This window comes from Equus asinus, chromosome 14, assembly GCF_041296235.1.
Source record: "Equus asinus isolate D_3611 breed Donkey chromosome 14, EquAss-T2T_v2, whole genome shotgun sequence".
Lineage (NCBI taxonomy): Eukaryota > Metazoa > Chordata > Mammalia > Perissodactyla > Equidae > Equus > Equus asinus.
In genome coordinates this window covers 45,549,147-45,562,609 of record NC_091803.1, presented here as the reverse complement: position 1 = coordinate 45,562,609, position 13,463 = coordinate 45,549,147, and the positions used below count along the sequence as shown (strand labels likewise).

At 48.1% G+C, this 13,463-nt stretch overlaps 1 protein-coding gene across 11 annotated transcripts in view; it reads right to left on the bottom strand.

The window, feature by feature from the left end:
* GLYR1 (glyoxylate reductase 1 homolog) overlaps positions 1 to 13,463 on the bottom strand; it is a 35,258-nt gene that overhangs the window by 14,447 nt on the left and 7,348 nt on the right. For 6 of the 11 annotated variants that reach the window (XR_011494344.1, XM_044747726.2, XM_044747727.2 and 3 more), the window contains exons 4-9: positions 9,901 to 10,039; positions 9,098 to 9,340; positions 3,677 to 3,763; positions 2,735 to 2,791; positions 1,940 to 1,990; positions 1,774 to 1,847 (exon numbers count right to left, since the gene is read on the bottom strand). Coding sequence is in view for 10 of the 11 variants with exons in the window: in XM_044747726.2 (XP_044603661.1) it covers positions 1,774 to 1,847; positions 1,940 to 1,990; positions 2,735 to 2,791; positions 3,677 to 3,763; positions 9,098 to 9,340; positions 9,901 to 10,039 (651 nt within the window). In the remaining variant the exon portion in view is untranslated. Of the gene's footprint in view, positions 1 to 1,773; positions 1,848 to 1,939; positions 1,991 to 2,734; positions 2,792 to 3,676; positions 3,764 to 9,097; positions 9,341 to 9,900; positions 10,040 to 13,234; positions 13,351 to 13,463 lie in introns of all 11 variants that reach the window. The other 5 variants (XM_044747732.2, XM_070485012.1, XM_044747731.2 and 2 more) reach the window with 2 other exon arrangements.

Sequence of the window (13,463 nt, the reverse complement as noted above, 5' to 3'; positions counted from 1 at the left end):
TAAGAACCTGAAATCAGCAATTTCAGAAGCTCTATGCACCCCTATCTTCATTGCAGCATTATTCACAATAGCCAAGTCATGGAACCAACCTAAGTGCCCAGCAAGTGATGATTGGATAAAGAAGTTGTGGTATATATATACAATGGAATACTACTCAGCCATAAAAAAGGACAAAGTCCTCCCATTCACAATAACATGGATAGACCTTGAGAGTATTATGTTGAGTGAAATAAGCCAGAGAAAGACGAACTTGGTATGACTCCACTTATAGGTGGTAGTTAACGTATGGACAAAGAGAACTGATCGGTGGTTGCCAGGGGAAAGGGGGGTGGGGGCAGGGCACTAGGGGTGAAGTGGTGTAACTACAACATGACTAATAATAATGTACAACTGTAATTTCACAAGGATGTTAACTTTTATAACCTTAATAAAAAAAATAAATTATAAAACAACAACAACAACAAAAAAAAACGGTTTGACTAACAGGGCAATAAAAGCCTGGGTTGAAAGCTTTGGGACTCTGTCATCAGGCCTGCCCTAGTCTTTTTCTTTTTTAGACCAACACAATCCTCATTAACTTAATGGGTGACATCTCCTTTTTTTTTTTTTTTAAAGATTTTATTTTTTCCTTTTTCTCCCCAAAGCCCCCCGGTACATAGTTGTGTATTCTTCGTTGTGGGTTCCTCTAGTTGTAGCATGTGGGACGCTGCCTCAGCGTGGTCTGACGAGCAGTGCCATGTCCGCGCCCAGGATTCGAACCGACGAAACACTGGGCCGCCTGCAGCGGAGCGCGCGAACTTAACCACTCGGCCACGGGGCCAGCCCCAACATCTCCTTTTTTATTAGCACATAACAGGCCTGTATCTCCTCCTCTTTACAACGAGAAGTTCACCCAAAATAACTGGTAGAATCAGCCATTTCAACATTACAAAAAATTATGACTAAAATAAACGATGCACTGTTTTTCGTCTGAGAAAGAATCGTATGGAAGACACAACGGGAACTGAGACTGGGGCAACTTGCTCAGGAGAATGCTCCATCTTAGCAAAGAACCCTTTTCATCAACACAACTCTGTAAACACAACTGGCCGACAGAGCAAGGGCAAAGGCAAGTGTGGGCGCAAGCAAAGGTCTGGGGACCACACTCGAGCCTTTCTGACCTGCCTGGGCAGGGCAGGAAGCAGCAGGCAGGTGCATGGGAAGGACCAGGAGGCAACAGCATGGAGAGCAGGGGAAGGCAGGATGATGGGCTTTACTCCAAACACTCCCCCCACCCCACCCCACCCCCTACAATTTCAGGGTTTTCACCACAGTTCTACTAACCCAGTGGTTCTCAAAGTGTGGTCTCCCGACTAAGCAGCAGCAGCAGGAGTATAGGGGGAGCATTCTGTCCAAAATGCAAATTCCTGGGCTCCACCCTAGACCCGCCAATGAGAAGCCCTGGGGGTGGGACCCAGCAATCAGTGTTTACAAGCAGCCCTCCAGGTGATTCTGGGACACAAGAAAGTCTGAGAACCACCGAACAGAGTGTTCTCTGCTCAGAGACTCACCAGTGAGCTACAAAGCCAGCCCCACCGTACACTTACAGCACAGATTCTGCCGCGGGTAGGTCAGTTTACTCCCAAATCATCATCAGTAAGAACGACAACTCTCCCCACACCTTTCCATTCAGTCCCAACAACAGCTGGGACAGACCCCTTAAAGAGTGCCCTTGGGGTCCCCCCATCCCAGCAGAACCAGAGCCCCAGGAAGCCTTTCCATCCAAGGTCCTACTTTTTGTCTGTGGGTGTGATGCTGCCGTTCACGGCCGTGCTGTCCGCGGCCTGGATGGAGGTGGAGCCAGTCTCCTGGGGAAAGGAAGCACAAGTCCTCAGGTGAGTCCGCCTGTGGCAAGGCCCCCAGGGAAAGAGAAAAGCGGGGAGGCGTGCAACCTACATACCTCTTCACATATTTTCAACTTCTTTGTGATTGCCTGGTAACAGACAGCTGGCTAATAAAGGAGGAGGAAAAAAGAACGCTTATTAAACTGAATGCTTAATCGGTCTTCATTATAACTTCCCTAAAATCTTAGGCCTAAAGTGGGATGTTAACATCAAAAACTTATTTGGTGTCCAATGTTATGAACCCCAAATGACCCACTAGAAAGTTAACACACATTACCTCATTCAATTCCTCATGCAACTCTGCAAGGTTCTTTTGCTGTTGATGACACAGACTCAGAGGCCTTAAGTCGTGTGCCCAGAATTAGAGAGCTGGTCAGCGTAATGGGGCTCGGAACACAGGTCTGTCCACTCCAGAGCCACACCCTATCAACAGACCCTCTGGAGGCTCAGCCTAACCCACAGCCTTGTAGTCACTTCGGGAAACTTTCCTTCCACATCCCAAGGGCTCACAGGGACTGTGTCGACCAGCAAGCCTGATACTGTGTCCACTGGCACACGGGCCATCTCGCGGGTGCTGAGAGGCCTTGAGATTCCGTTTTGGCCCTAGACTCTGAAGGTGACCATCAAAGTCTCAACCACACAGCTGCTGAGTTTTCAAAGCTTGTTTGTTTCTTTCTTTGTAATCTTAACAACGCCTGCCTCATGAGTGGGCCTCTCCGTGACTGTCTCACTCGTTGCCCTGGGCAGTGCTACAGGCAGAGCCCAACTTTTCAGACCGGGAGGGTGAGGCTCCAAGGGAGCAGCACTCTCCCCTCAGGCCAGCCCCTGGACAAAGACAAAGAACAACTCACCTTCTCTGTTTGGCTGAGCAGGAAGTGATGGAAATGAGGGTCTGCATCTTTAACAGGCTGAAACCAGAAAATGATTAAATCAAACAAGTTATCTTCCACCAAAGGTCACTTCCTTCTGTCTGGTAACTGGACTCTTCTCTGGCTGAAACACCCGTGGGAGCTGGTCTCGATTTTAGAACTGCCTGGAAACTCTTCTTGCAGTGTTGGTCTATGCCTTTTATAAACGACTCCTGTTCCAGCTAGAGAAAAACTGGCTTCAAGTGGGAAAGAACACATGTTTCTGCCAGGTTGGTACACAAATTATTCCAGTAACACTGTGGGAAAATACTTAAAAGGCACACTAGTATTTTTAAAAGCCAGCCTTCACCAGTCACTTCAGATAACCCAGAAGACAAAGCCAAAACAATTCCCAGGACTCTTTTCCAATTTTAGTTTTGGCTTACTTGTGTCTGGTGCCAGACCCTTGAGTGTCTCATCCCACTGATGATTGATATTAACAGAAATAAAGTGTTAATGACTGAAGGACTTTTCACAAGGAGGCCCAGTAACAGGGGAACAATGCATCCACATCGAGGATAAAATAATGTGCAGCTACAAAACGTCAAGGTTGAATACACAGACAGTCAAAGGGCGTTTATAAAGCGTCAAGTGAGTGAAAAACACTTGTGGAATGACCCCACTTTTGCGGAAAAAACCCTACTCCCAACAATAAAACCTACTCATGGGTATATAATCACATAAACGATGGGTCGCTGTACCAGCAGGTCTGGAGTAAGTTACAGCCAGCTTAACAATGAGCACCCCCGAGGGTGGAGACTTGTACTTTCTACCTCATACAGACCTCTTACTGTTTTGCAATAAAAAAAGGCTCACACACCAGAAAAGGCGGAAAAGGAAAAGCACACACAGTCGGGCCGGGGAAGCAGCTCTGAGGCGCCTTACCTCGCTCACAGTCGGCTGCCATTTAAACGCGGCCATGGGTCCGGCCATCACCCCCTTCACAGTACTAGACTCGGGGATGGTGAGATCCTACGGAGGGAAAGGCAGACGGTCAAGACATGGAGGCCATCTCAGTGGCAGGTGTCTTCCTGCCCCAAATCAGAGAGCACCTCTTCGCTGCTCTGCTTCGTTTAGTCACATTCGACCCCAAACTAAAGCGCCAGCAGCTCCACGGTCCTAGCATCAATCCAAGCCCAAGTGCCCAGGCCCGGCTCCGATGACCGTCCATTGGGAGAGACAGGACGAGTTCTCGTCATCACAGATGGAGAGTCTTTCTTCTCTTGTTCTCGAAAGAATGTGTGCTTGTGCCTACACTTCACAAGGGTGGCAGCAACTGGAAAGCCCAACTACAGTGTGCGGTGTTGTCAGCAGGCCACAGAGGAAATTCCTTACGGCGAATAATGAAGATGAAGAAAACGGTACTTGTTTCAGAAGGAATCCACCATATCTCAAACAAACTAAGCAAGCCACATGGTGCTGATGAGGAAATCTGCCCGACATTTTACAGCTACTAAGTGACAAATCCAGAATGTGAACTCAGGGCAGTCAGGAGCCAAGGGCCCCACTCTCCCCAGACTGACGCAAGGAGAGGACCCGTGGGATGGGGGCTGCTCCTCTTCATCCACGGCCTGGCCCACACCCTCCTGGGCAAAAGGGCTGCCCGAGCTTTGTAACCGGTCTGCTCTCATCTCCTCCACTGACTGTACCTCGTACTCCTTTTCCCCACTTGCCATCTTTGCAGCCGCAGCGGCCCTCCTGCCATTTCCATTTGGATGTCTAACAGGATCTTGACATGGCCCCCTGACCTCCTGATTTCCCCTGCCCAAACGGTTCCTTCTGCAGTCTTCTCAGTCTTAGAAAACAGCAACTGCATTCTGCCATGCCAAGATCTTTGGAGTCCTTCTTGATTCGACCCTCCCCTCCCCTCTAATCCATGGCAACAAGTACAGCTTTACAGTGGGGAATCTGCAACTCCTTCTCACCACCCCGACCACTAACCCCCAAACTCAGGCCGCTATCGCCTGTCACTTGGACTGCTGCAAAATGAATCTCCTTTTTCGGCTCTGGACCCCTACAGTCTAGTCTGTACGCAGCTGCCGAAGTGAAGCATGTCACTTCTCTGCTAAAACTGGCTTTCCGTCTCACACAGTACAGCTAACGCCTTTATTACTGTGGCCTACAGGACCCTACTTGTTAGCAACCGCCACTCCCTGCTGATCTCCCCCTCACCACTCTCCAGCTCGCTAGCACCTCCTTGGCCCTCCACCCCCATCCCCCCAACACAACAAGCAGGCACCTGCGTCAGTCTTGCGCTGCTGGGAGCGCTCTTTCAACAGTTATCTTACTTGGCTCACATGCTCACTTCCGGTCTCCGTTGAAATGGCACCTTATCAGGGTGCTTTCCTTGATCTCCTTATAACTTCCCCTATTAGAACGTGATGCCGACGATGACTGTAACGACAGCAAACGCTTGCACAGGGCTTACTGTGTGCCAGACATTACTATAAGCACTATTTTCTATGTGTGTTCCCATGTAATCCTCGCAACCTCATGATATAGAACTATCATCATCCTCATTTTACAGAGGAGAAAACTGAGGCACAGGTAGCTTAAGCAGCCTTGCTTAAGGTCACTGAGCTAGTAATCAGCATGGTAGGTGAAATTTAAACCCAGGGAACTTGGCTTCAGGGTCTACATTATCATAAGCAAATTCTATAAAAGCAAGACGTTTGCCAATTTTGTTTACTCTACATCCCATGCTGGGAACCGTGCCTGGCACACAGTTGGTGTTCAATAGTTATTGAAGAATTGAACACGAAAGTGGCCACGCCTATCTTTCATGCTGCTTTATCTCTAGACACCTGGCCTACAGTGGAGCTACTCAGTCAACATCTGTTGAATAAAGAGGTCTGAGGGAAAAAAGAGGCCTAAGTGCAGTACCGCTCAAAAGAATTTCTGCCATGACAGACATGTTCCATATCTGTGTTGTCTAATACTGTAGTCACTAGTCACATGTCACCATGGAGCACCTGCTACATGGCTAGTGTAACTGAGAAACTGAATTTTAAGTTGTATTTAATTTAATTTAAATGGTATGGGGCCAGCCCGGTGGTGTAGCGGTTAAGTTCGCACATTCCGCTTCTTGGCAGCCTGGGGTTCGCCGGTTTGGATCCTGGGTGCGGACATGGCACTGCTTGGCACGCCATGCTGTGGTAGGCGTCCCACATATAAAGTAGAGGAAGATGGGCACGGATCTTAGCTCACAGCCAGGCTTCCTCAGCAAAAAGAGGAGGACTGGCAGTAGTTAGCTCAGGGCTAGTCTTCCTAAAATAAATAAATAAATAAATAAATGGTCACCAGTGCTAGGGGCAGCACAGCTCTAGTGACTTGCCTACAGCAATGACGACAGAATGAGGGTGAGGCAGAGATCACAGCTCTCCGTCGCTCTCTGCACTAGCCTGGGATTTCAGGGGAGCCCCAGGACTGACAGCTCCATTCTGTCAGTGGGTTTGTGCCCAGAGTTGCAGTGCTCAGCTCAGGACTCGGAGATAAGAGCCCCAGGAGAGGGTGAGATTGCATCTCTCAGCACGGCTCTTGCACCAAAGTCCAGACACAAACCCAGCCTTTGCCTGTATGTAATGAAAACCTCCGCCATCAAGGTCAGCCTTTTCCACTAATCCTCAGGGGACAGGGATTATGGCCCAAAACGGCAATCATCTGGGGCTTTGCCCAGTTATCAGCCTAGGCTACTGCTCTGTTTCAGAAAGGAGCTTGCCGCTCAAATGACAATTACTATAGCAACACACACACTCTTCGTAGACCACAGGATATATCAGGTCATGAAATGCACCAAAATTCCAAGCCAGCCACCGATTCCCTACACCCCTAAAGGCGCTTAATTATGGCCAGTGTCTGAAGTGAACCTGCACTGCTGGCCAAGCTCCTTCCTCTCCTGATGACAAATCCTTCAGGAGAGGCCAGGCCAAGCACGGAGACTAGGTGGACAGGATCCCGCTAAGGATCTGTCAACAGCAGGCAGAACTCCTGGGTGGATACCTGGCTCTGAGAACAGCAGCAGAAATGTTACTACCCTCCAATTAATAATTCAGACCCAAGGGCAAAGTTTTGACTCGGAGCTTGTGAGAAGAGTCCCCAGCAGTAAGGCAGGAAGCAGCCTCTGGGACTGCACTACAACAACCACGCTCTCCCTGCACAACGGCTACTGCTGACAAACAACAAACCGACGCAGTGTGTCACACACACTGTCCTAAGTGCTTTGCTTGTGTTAGTTATTTAATTCTCCCAAAAAACGAAGAGGCAGGGACCCTTATTATTCCCAATGATCAGATGAGGAAACTGAGGCAGAGGTAGCTGGCCAAGGTCTTGCAGCTGTAGCAAGTCCTGGAGTCAGAATTCCAACTCAAGGCCTCTCCCAACCTCTCCTTTGTACATACTTCTCTATATCCAAAAAGAAGTCCTTTCTCTCCAAGGTGAGCACAGGACTTGGCAAAATCCATGGCTTAAGATACCAGACCATATGTATTTGGAAAATATTATAAACTTGATAGCTCAGATTATTCTGGATCCCCAGGAAATGAATTCAATTGGACCAAATTAGATCATACTGCCTGGAAAGTTCTTCGTGTGCTGCAGCTGGCAGTTTTCTGAACCTTCTCCACCTGTGGCTGGTGGGTCCCTGTGCTCACAGTCACCCAGGATCTCCCCACTGCTATAGTGGCTCTCATCTACTCTCTGTCTCAGGTCATTTAACAGTGAGAAGGACCTTCTCTAATGCAGAGGTTGCACAGTGGCAGCCCACAGGCTGAATCCAGCCCAGAGAGATGTTCCTTTGGATCTAAAAGTGTTGTAAAAATTTGAATTAGCTTCTAATATTTAAAATTGGAATATTCTACATCAAAATCTGTACTTTCAGCCCCTCTTGAGAAAAAACAGACGATCTGGCAAAAGTTGGCTGGAACCCGGCCAGAGCATGACCTCCGCAGACGGCCAGCCGCCGCGCCCCTAACGCTCTCGGCACGGAGGCAGGGCTGGGCCGTGGAACCTCAGTGGGCTCCACTGGCTTCCATCACCTGCCCGGTCTCGCTGGCGCCTGAATTCGCAAGCCTTGACTTTATGTCCAGCGTCTCATCACAGCCTCACCACCTGACTGACTGCCAGCCACCTGGCTTCCACCCCCTTGATCCTGCTCTAACCATCTTTTGCCAGACCACCCATTCTCCTCCCTTGGCCTCTGAAACCTGACACAAATCTTTTGAGCAAGAAGGTGAGAGGCACATTACTTCCGCTTATTTCATTTTGCTGGCTCTTCTGCCTCCTTCCAACCCTGAAGTACGGGCACGCTCCCTGCAAAGCCCACTTCTGCCCTTCACTCTTCTCCTTCCTTCCTTTCCCCAGACAAACCCCATCTAGTCTCACGGATTCAACATCCTTTCTATGCACTTGCCTCCACGTCCACATTTCCATCCTGGCGTTCCTCCAGGGCTTCCTGGCAGTCTAGGCACTGCCCCAAGGACATCACACTCACAGCAGAACTGGTCCTCTTGCCCCGTCAGTCAGCTCCTCTCCTGACCCCTCCGCTCTTAAGAAAGGTATCCCCATTTCCCCATGCACAAATGTGGGGTCAGCTCCCTTTCCCTTTTCTCCTCTGTCCCCTCTACCATCAGTTGCCATATCTCATGAACTCTTCCTCTGAAGTGCCTCTCACACAGCCCCTTTCTGTATCTGCTGTCACTCCTCAGCATAGCTCCTTATGAAGGCACACCTGGGTTTAGCCTGCTAATTGGCTTTGAGCCTTTCTTCCCTTCCCTCCGTGATTACCAACACACAGCTTGGAGCACACTGCCACCTCCACACCCAGCTCAAACACCTTCACGGCCCTCTACTAACTCCATGACAGTATCACACTGCTTAAGTAGACCTCAAGGCATTCCACAAGCCAGTCACAACCTATGTTTATCTCTCTACTCTCCTTCCTGCCCCCTACAGTACCGAGAATATCCACGTCAACATTAAGCCCCATGTGGGCTGTGCCCTCCGCCTCTGGAACACCTTCCCTTCTGTCTTGCTAAGGCCTTCCCGTGCCAGCCCTTATGTGCTGGCTCAGGTGGACCATTCTCCTGCCTCCCCGATCTGGCAGAATGAGCAATCCTTTGCTGCCTTGTGTTCCTACTGCATGCTCGTGCATCCAGGCCGTGTCCCTCCCCTGGTCTGCAGGATTCCTTAGGGCAGCATTTAGCACAGGACTCTATGTCCACTCAGTGAGCTGAGGCATACTGTAGAGCTCAACTCTGCCGTATACAAACGGAAGTCACTAATCCCAGAAGCTGCAGAGATAAAACAAACCTTCTCATCCTTTGGGGGCCGACCCCGTTTCCGGGGACTCTGCTCTTGGGCTCTTTTCAGAGGGGACTTGGAGCCTCTCTCTGAAGAGCCTGAAGACACCCTCTTCTTTCCTTCTCCCACGTTCTTCTTCACCTTCCCTTCAGACAGGCTAAGCTTGCGCTTCTCATCACCTGAGTTTGGCCTACTTCTCTCCTCACTGGAATTACGCCGATTCTTGTCATCAGCAGAATTGTGGGATGATGTCTGAAAGTTTAATAATAATAATGATAACCACCACAACAGCCGCCGCCATCACCACCACCATTTTTACACGAGCTACACCCTGTGATAAGCGCTTTACATGCATTACCCACACGACAACCCTATGAAAACAGGCCCTGCTGTCATCCCACTGACATTCGAGGAAGCAGATTAAAAACAAAGAAATCAAGTCACTTGTCCACAGTCCCAAAGCTAAGAAGTGAGATTTACAGCCAGGCACTGATGTACCCCAGAGGCTGTGCTCCTAATCTCTGTGCTGGAACAGGGCAAAATGGCCTGTGCTGTACTCAGAAGCTGAGATGCCTCTCCTGGGTCCAAGCAACTTTCCGAAGAGCAACAATCTATTCCAGAAAGGTCAGCTGCATGCATGGAGTTTCAAATGATTAGCAAAACGCTGATACCTTAGAACTGAAGTAGCTCTCTCTTCACGGGTATTTCATAAGAATAGAGTTTCGGATTTGGGTGACATTTACTCTGTTAGTTGCTATGCAAAAATAACTGGGCTGGTGTTGGCATAGAGTGAGAATCAAGGGGTCTCTCACCTGGTCTTTCCCTTTGGCTCTCCTGAGGAACTCTTCCACGGCATCCACAGCTTGCTGGAATCTTTTTCCCTTGTTGATCTTTATCATTTCCTCCTTATGCGCATGATATGGCTTTAACTGTTCCACTTTGATCCAGGCACTAGCAGAGAACACACACAGCAAGGGTATGATCCACACAGCCTGTGCCAACAAGCATCAAAGACCTCACCCATAGCAGAACGCAAATATCCATTTGGTTTAACTGGACTTTGAAGCAGACCTGCCAGTTTTTCAAAACATGCTATCAACAGCCCAAATTCTTGAGCCTAAAAGTATGTTTTCTTGGAACAAGTCAAGCAGAACAAAAACAACAAACAAAATTAGCACATCCTCCACATGAAATCACCGTGTTGTAGACTGTTTCCACTCCAGTTCACTAGCCTTCTATGCCAGGCTACACACACCCTGCCACTCGCTCAGGACAGAGGAACACTGGAGATGCTCTTCCATTCTCCCCACACAGCACGAAAGGCCCCACATGCATACCAGGGAATCAGAGCACCTGCAAGCATTATCAACCGTGGCAGCATCACTGCCCGTCAACAACCTTAGCCAGACTGACGACCTGTCAATCAACTGAGAATCAGGGAGGCTACGAGGGCTAAAGAAATCATCTAAAATCTGCTGCTCTTACAGATATTTGCAGCCACGGAGCCTATATTTGTTCATAAATGATTGTATCCATGGCTACTAACACATGGTTTGGAATGAGGGCAGCAGTCACAAAAGGCGGCCTTTAAAAACAAGATTTTGTTTGTGATTAAAGATAGAAGAAAATATTCTTCTGATATTTAATTTTTAATTCCTGCCACTAACACATAACACAGGAAAGTGAAAAAAGCCATCAGTTGTCAATTTTGGAATATGTGGCCTACCGTCCTCACCTGAACAAACTTGCCCCAGCCGGCTTTCTGTAGTTTCCCTAAATGACATTCAGTTTACAGAATTCCAGTAAAGGAGAGAACTTCATAGGCTTGGCAGGTAACAGTTAATCTATATTTTACCCTGTAATACTCACAGGTTTCACAGTATAACCTTCAGAAAAAGTGGGTCAGGTTAAAGATGTAGAAACTGGGCTATCACACTAACTTACGGTTCTCTCCTTTAGAAAAGGCCTGAGAATATTCACTAATAATAGCAAAACTGCCAACCTCTGTACACAAAAATAATGCTACCAACCCACCATCAACCACCTGTGCTTTGAGTGTTGTGCTAATAGTTGTGATGATGGGTCTGTAGGAACACAACAGCTCCGGGACCATCAGCCTGCAATTGCGACAGCAAACCAGGACTGAGCATGTCACCTATGGCTAAACAGAACTAGATAACAGAACGATGAATGGGTCTCAGATGCTAGTCTCATTGCATAGAGTTCCAACCAGGTGAGGCAAGCAGGTAACTTTCTAGCGACCAACTCATCTTAAAGTCTAAAATTTGACAGGATAGAGCCAACAGGTCCAATTGACAGGAAGGAAGAACAGAATTAAATTTCAACCCCACATTGCCTGGCAAATATACCACTGGCCCTCTTGCCTCTCCTTACCTTTAATGTTTCTAAGGATAGAACACTAGAGCAATCAGATGCAAAGCCAGACGCCCCAAAAAGCAAGTTAAGCTGTTACACTAACTGGCAGCTCTGAGATGACACAAGTGTCAGTGATGAAGTTTAAAGAGCCATGTGCTCTGGACAGGCCTCCTCCTTCTCTGAGCTTCAGGTCAGAAGCTGAGACCCACACAAGTTCCAGTATAAGACCAACGGGGCCACTTTTATGGAGCCCCTTGAGATGGGACAACACACTCTCAAAATCCTAATCCCTGCCTCTCCGTCCCCACCCTAACCTCTGATTCAGTGTAAGGGGAAAGGTCAGAACATTTGCGGAGGAAGCACCAATAAACTCATGTCTTCATTGGAGCATTTTAAGTGGATTACTAATTTCTGCCAGGAGAACAGTACAGTCAAAATTCCACTCATCCTGAAGACCAGCATTTGAGATACTAAAATGAAATTTTCCTTTATGACCTTCTTTGAAAAGTGAAAGTGGTTTGCTGAACAAGCTGACACTATGACTTCAAGAGGAAAAATACAAGAAATGTTATATCTACTTAAGAAACCAATCTATTGTTGGGGAAGCATCCCATTGTACCAGAGAAAAAGCAAATAAAAAGCCAGCCCACCAGAGCCCTGGGAGGATCACCTCTTGAGAGGAAGCCAAACCGAAATCCCTTTGGCCATCTGAAAAGAATGTTTTCTCTAAAGGCCGTACTGCAAAACCCTGTCTCCCCAAAGAGGGTGTGCTTTTCTGCTGGAACTTCAATAATGCACCTCTCCCCGATCCACTGAGGCCCATCAGTGGGGCCTGGCATGCAGCTGGTGCTCAATAAATAATCCCTGAGTACACAATGCCTTTTGGGCACGGTCGGGAGGCTGGACTGCTGGCCTCTGGGTTAAGTGTTGTAAGGCTTTAGTGGCTTTTTGTAGTTGTTGCTGTTGTTGGTTCTTTAAGTCACTGTTCTGTTTCCTTCCTTGATATAAGCTGTAACTTGTGATTTCCCACATATCATCCTTCCAATGCCTAGATGGAGCTGGACCTTTTCTGCCCGGTTTACTGCAGGCTGGGGAGTCAGAAAATCAAGTTGAGTTGAGTTGTGTCTGAAGTACGCAGCTTTGCTTTTAGGTACAAGGAAGTTAATTACACATCGTTTGTAGAAGTAAAGCCTGGAAACGAGCTAACTGGCAATCAGTGAGGTTGCTCCAAAGAAGGGAATGGAAGGCTCCTCAAGACAGCTGGCTCAGTGGAAAAAAGAAAGATGCAGAGCAGTGTGTGTAAAAACGAGGAAAAAGGAACATGTAACTTTTTGATTATGCACCCAATATCTCTGGAGGGGCACGCCAGAAGAAGCTAGTATAACAGGATGCCCGTGGGCAGGGAACCACGTGCTGAAGGATGGGGATAAATGTATGGGGAACTGTTTCGTGGTTATAGCTTGATTTTTTTAGGGGAACCACAAACATGTATTATATTTAAAAGACAACAAATCAACAATAATGGCCTCTTGTAGAACGTGGGCTATTCCAACTGCCCAGAGGGCTCCTCCGTGATTTCCTTGTTTGTAGCTTCGCTCAGGTGGGTAGCTACTGCCTGTGTAGCTGCACCTGTAACACTGCCCAGAAAGCAAACTTACCCTGGTATTCTGATCATGCCTCTGACAAATTCTTTTCATTTGCGAATATAAACGTTCCACTAAGCCACCCTCAGATTACACACTCCACTCAAAATGAATTTAAAAACCTCACATTTTCGGTGCCAGCCCGGTAGCATAGTGGTTAAGTTCGCACACTCCGCTTCGGCAGCCCAGGGTTTGCGGGTTCGGATCCCGGGCACGGACCTACACACTGCTCATCAAGCCATGCTGTGGCGGCGTTCCACATACAAAAAATAGAGGAAGATTGGTACAGATGTTAGCTCAGGGACAATCTTCCTCAGGCAAAAAGAGGAAAATTGGCAACAGATGTTAGCTCAGGG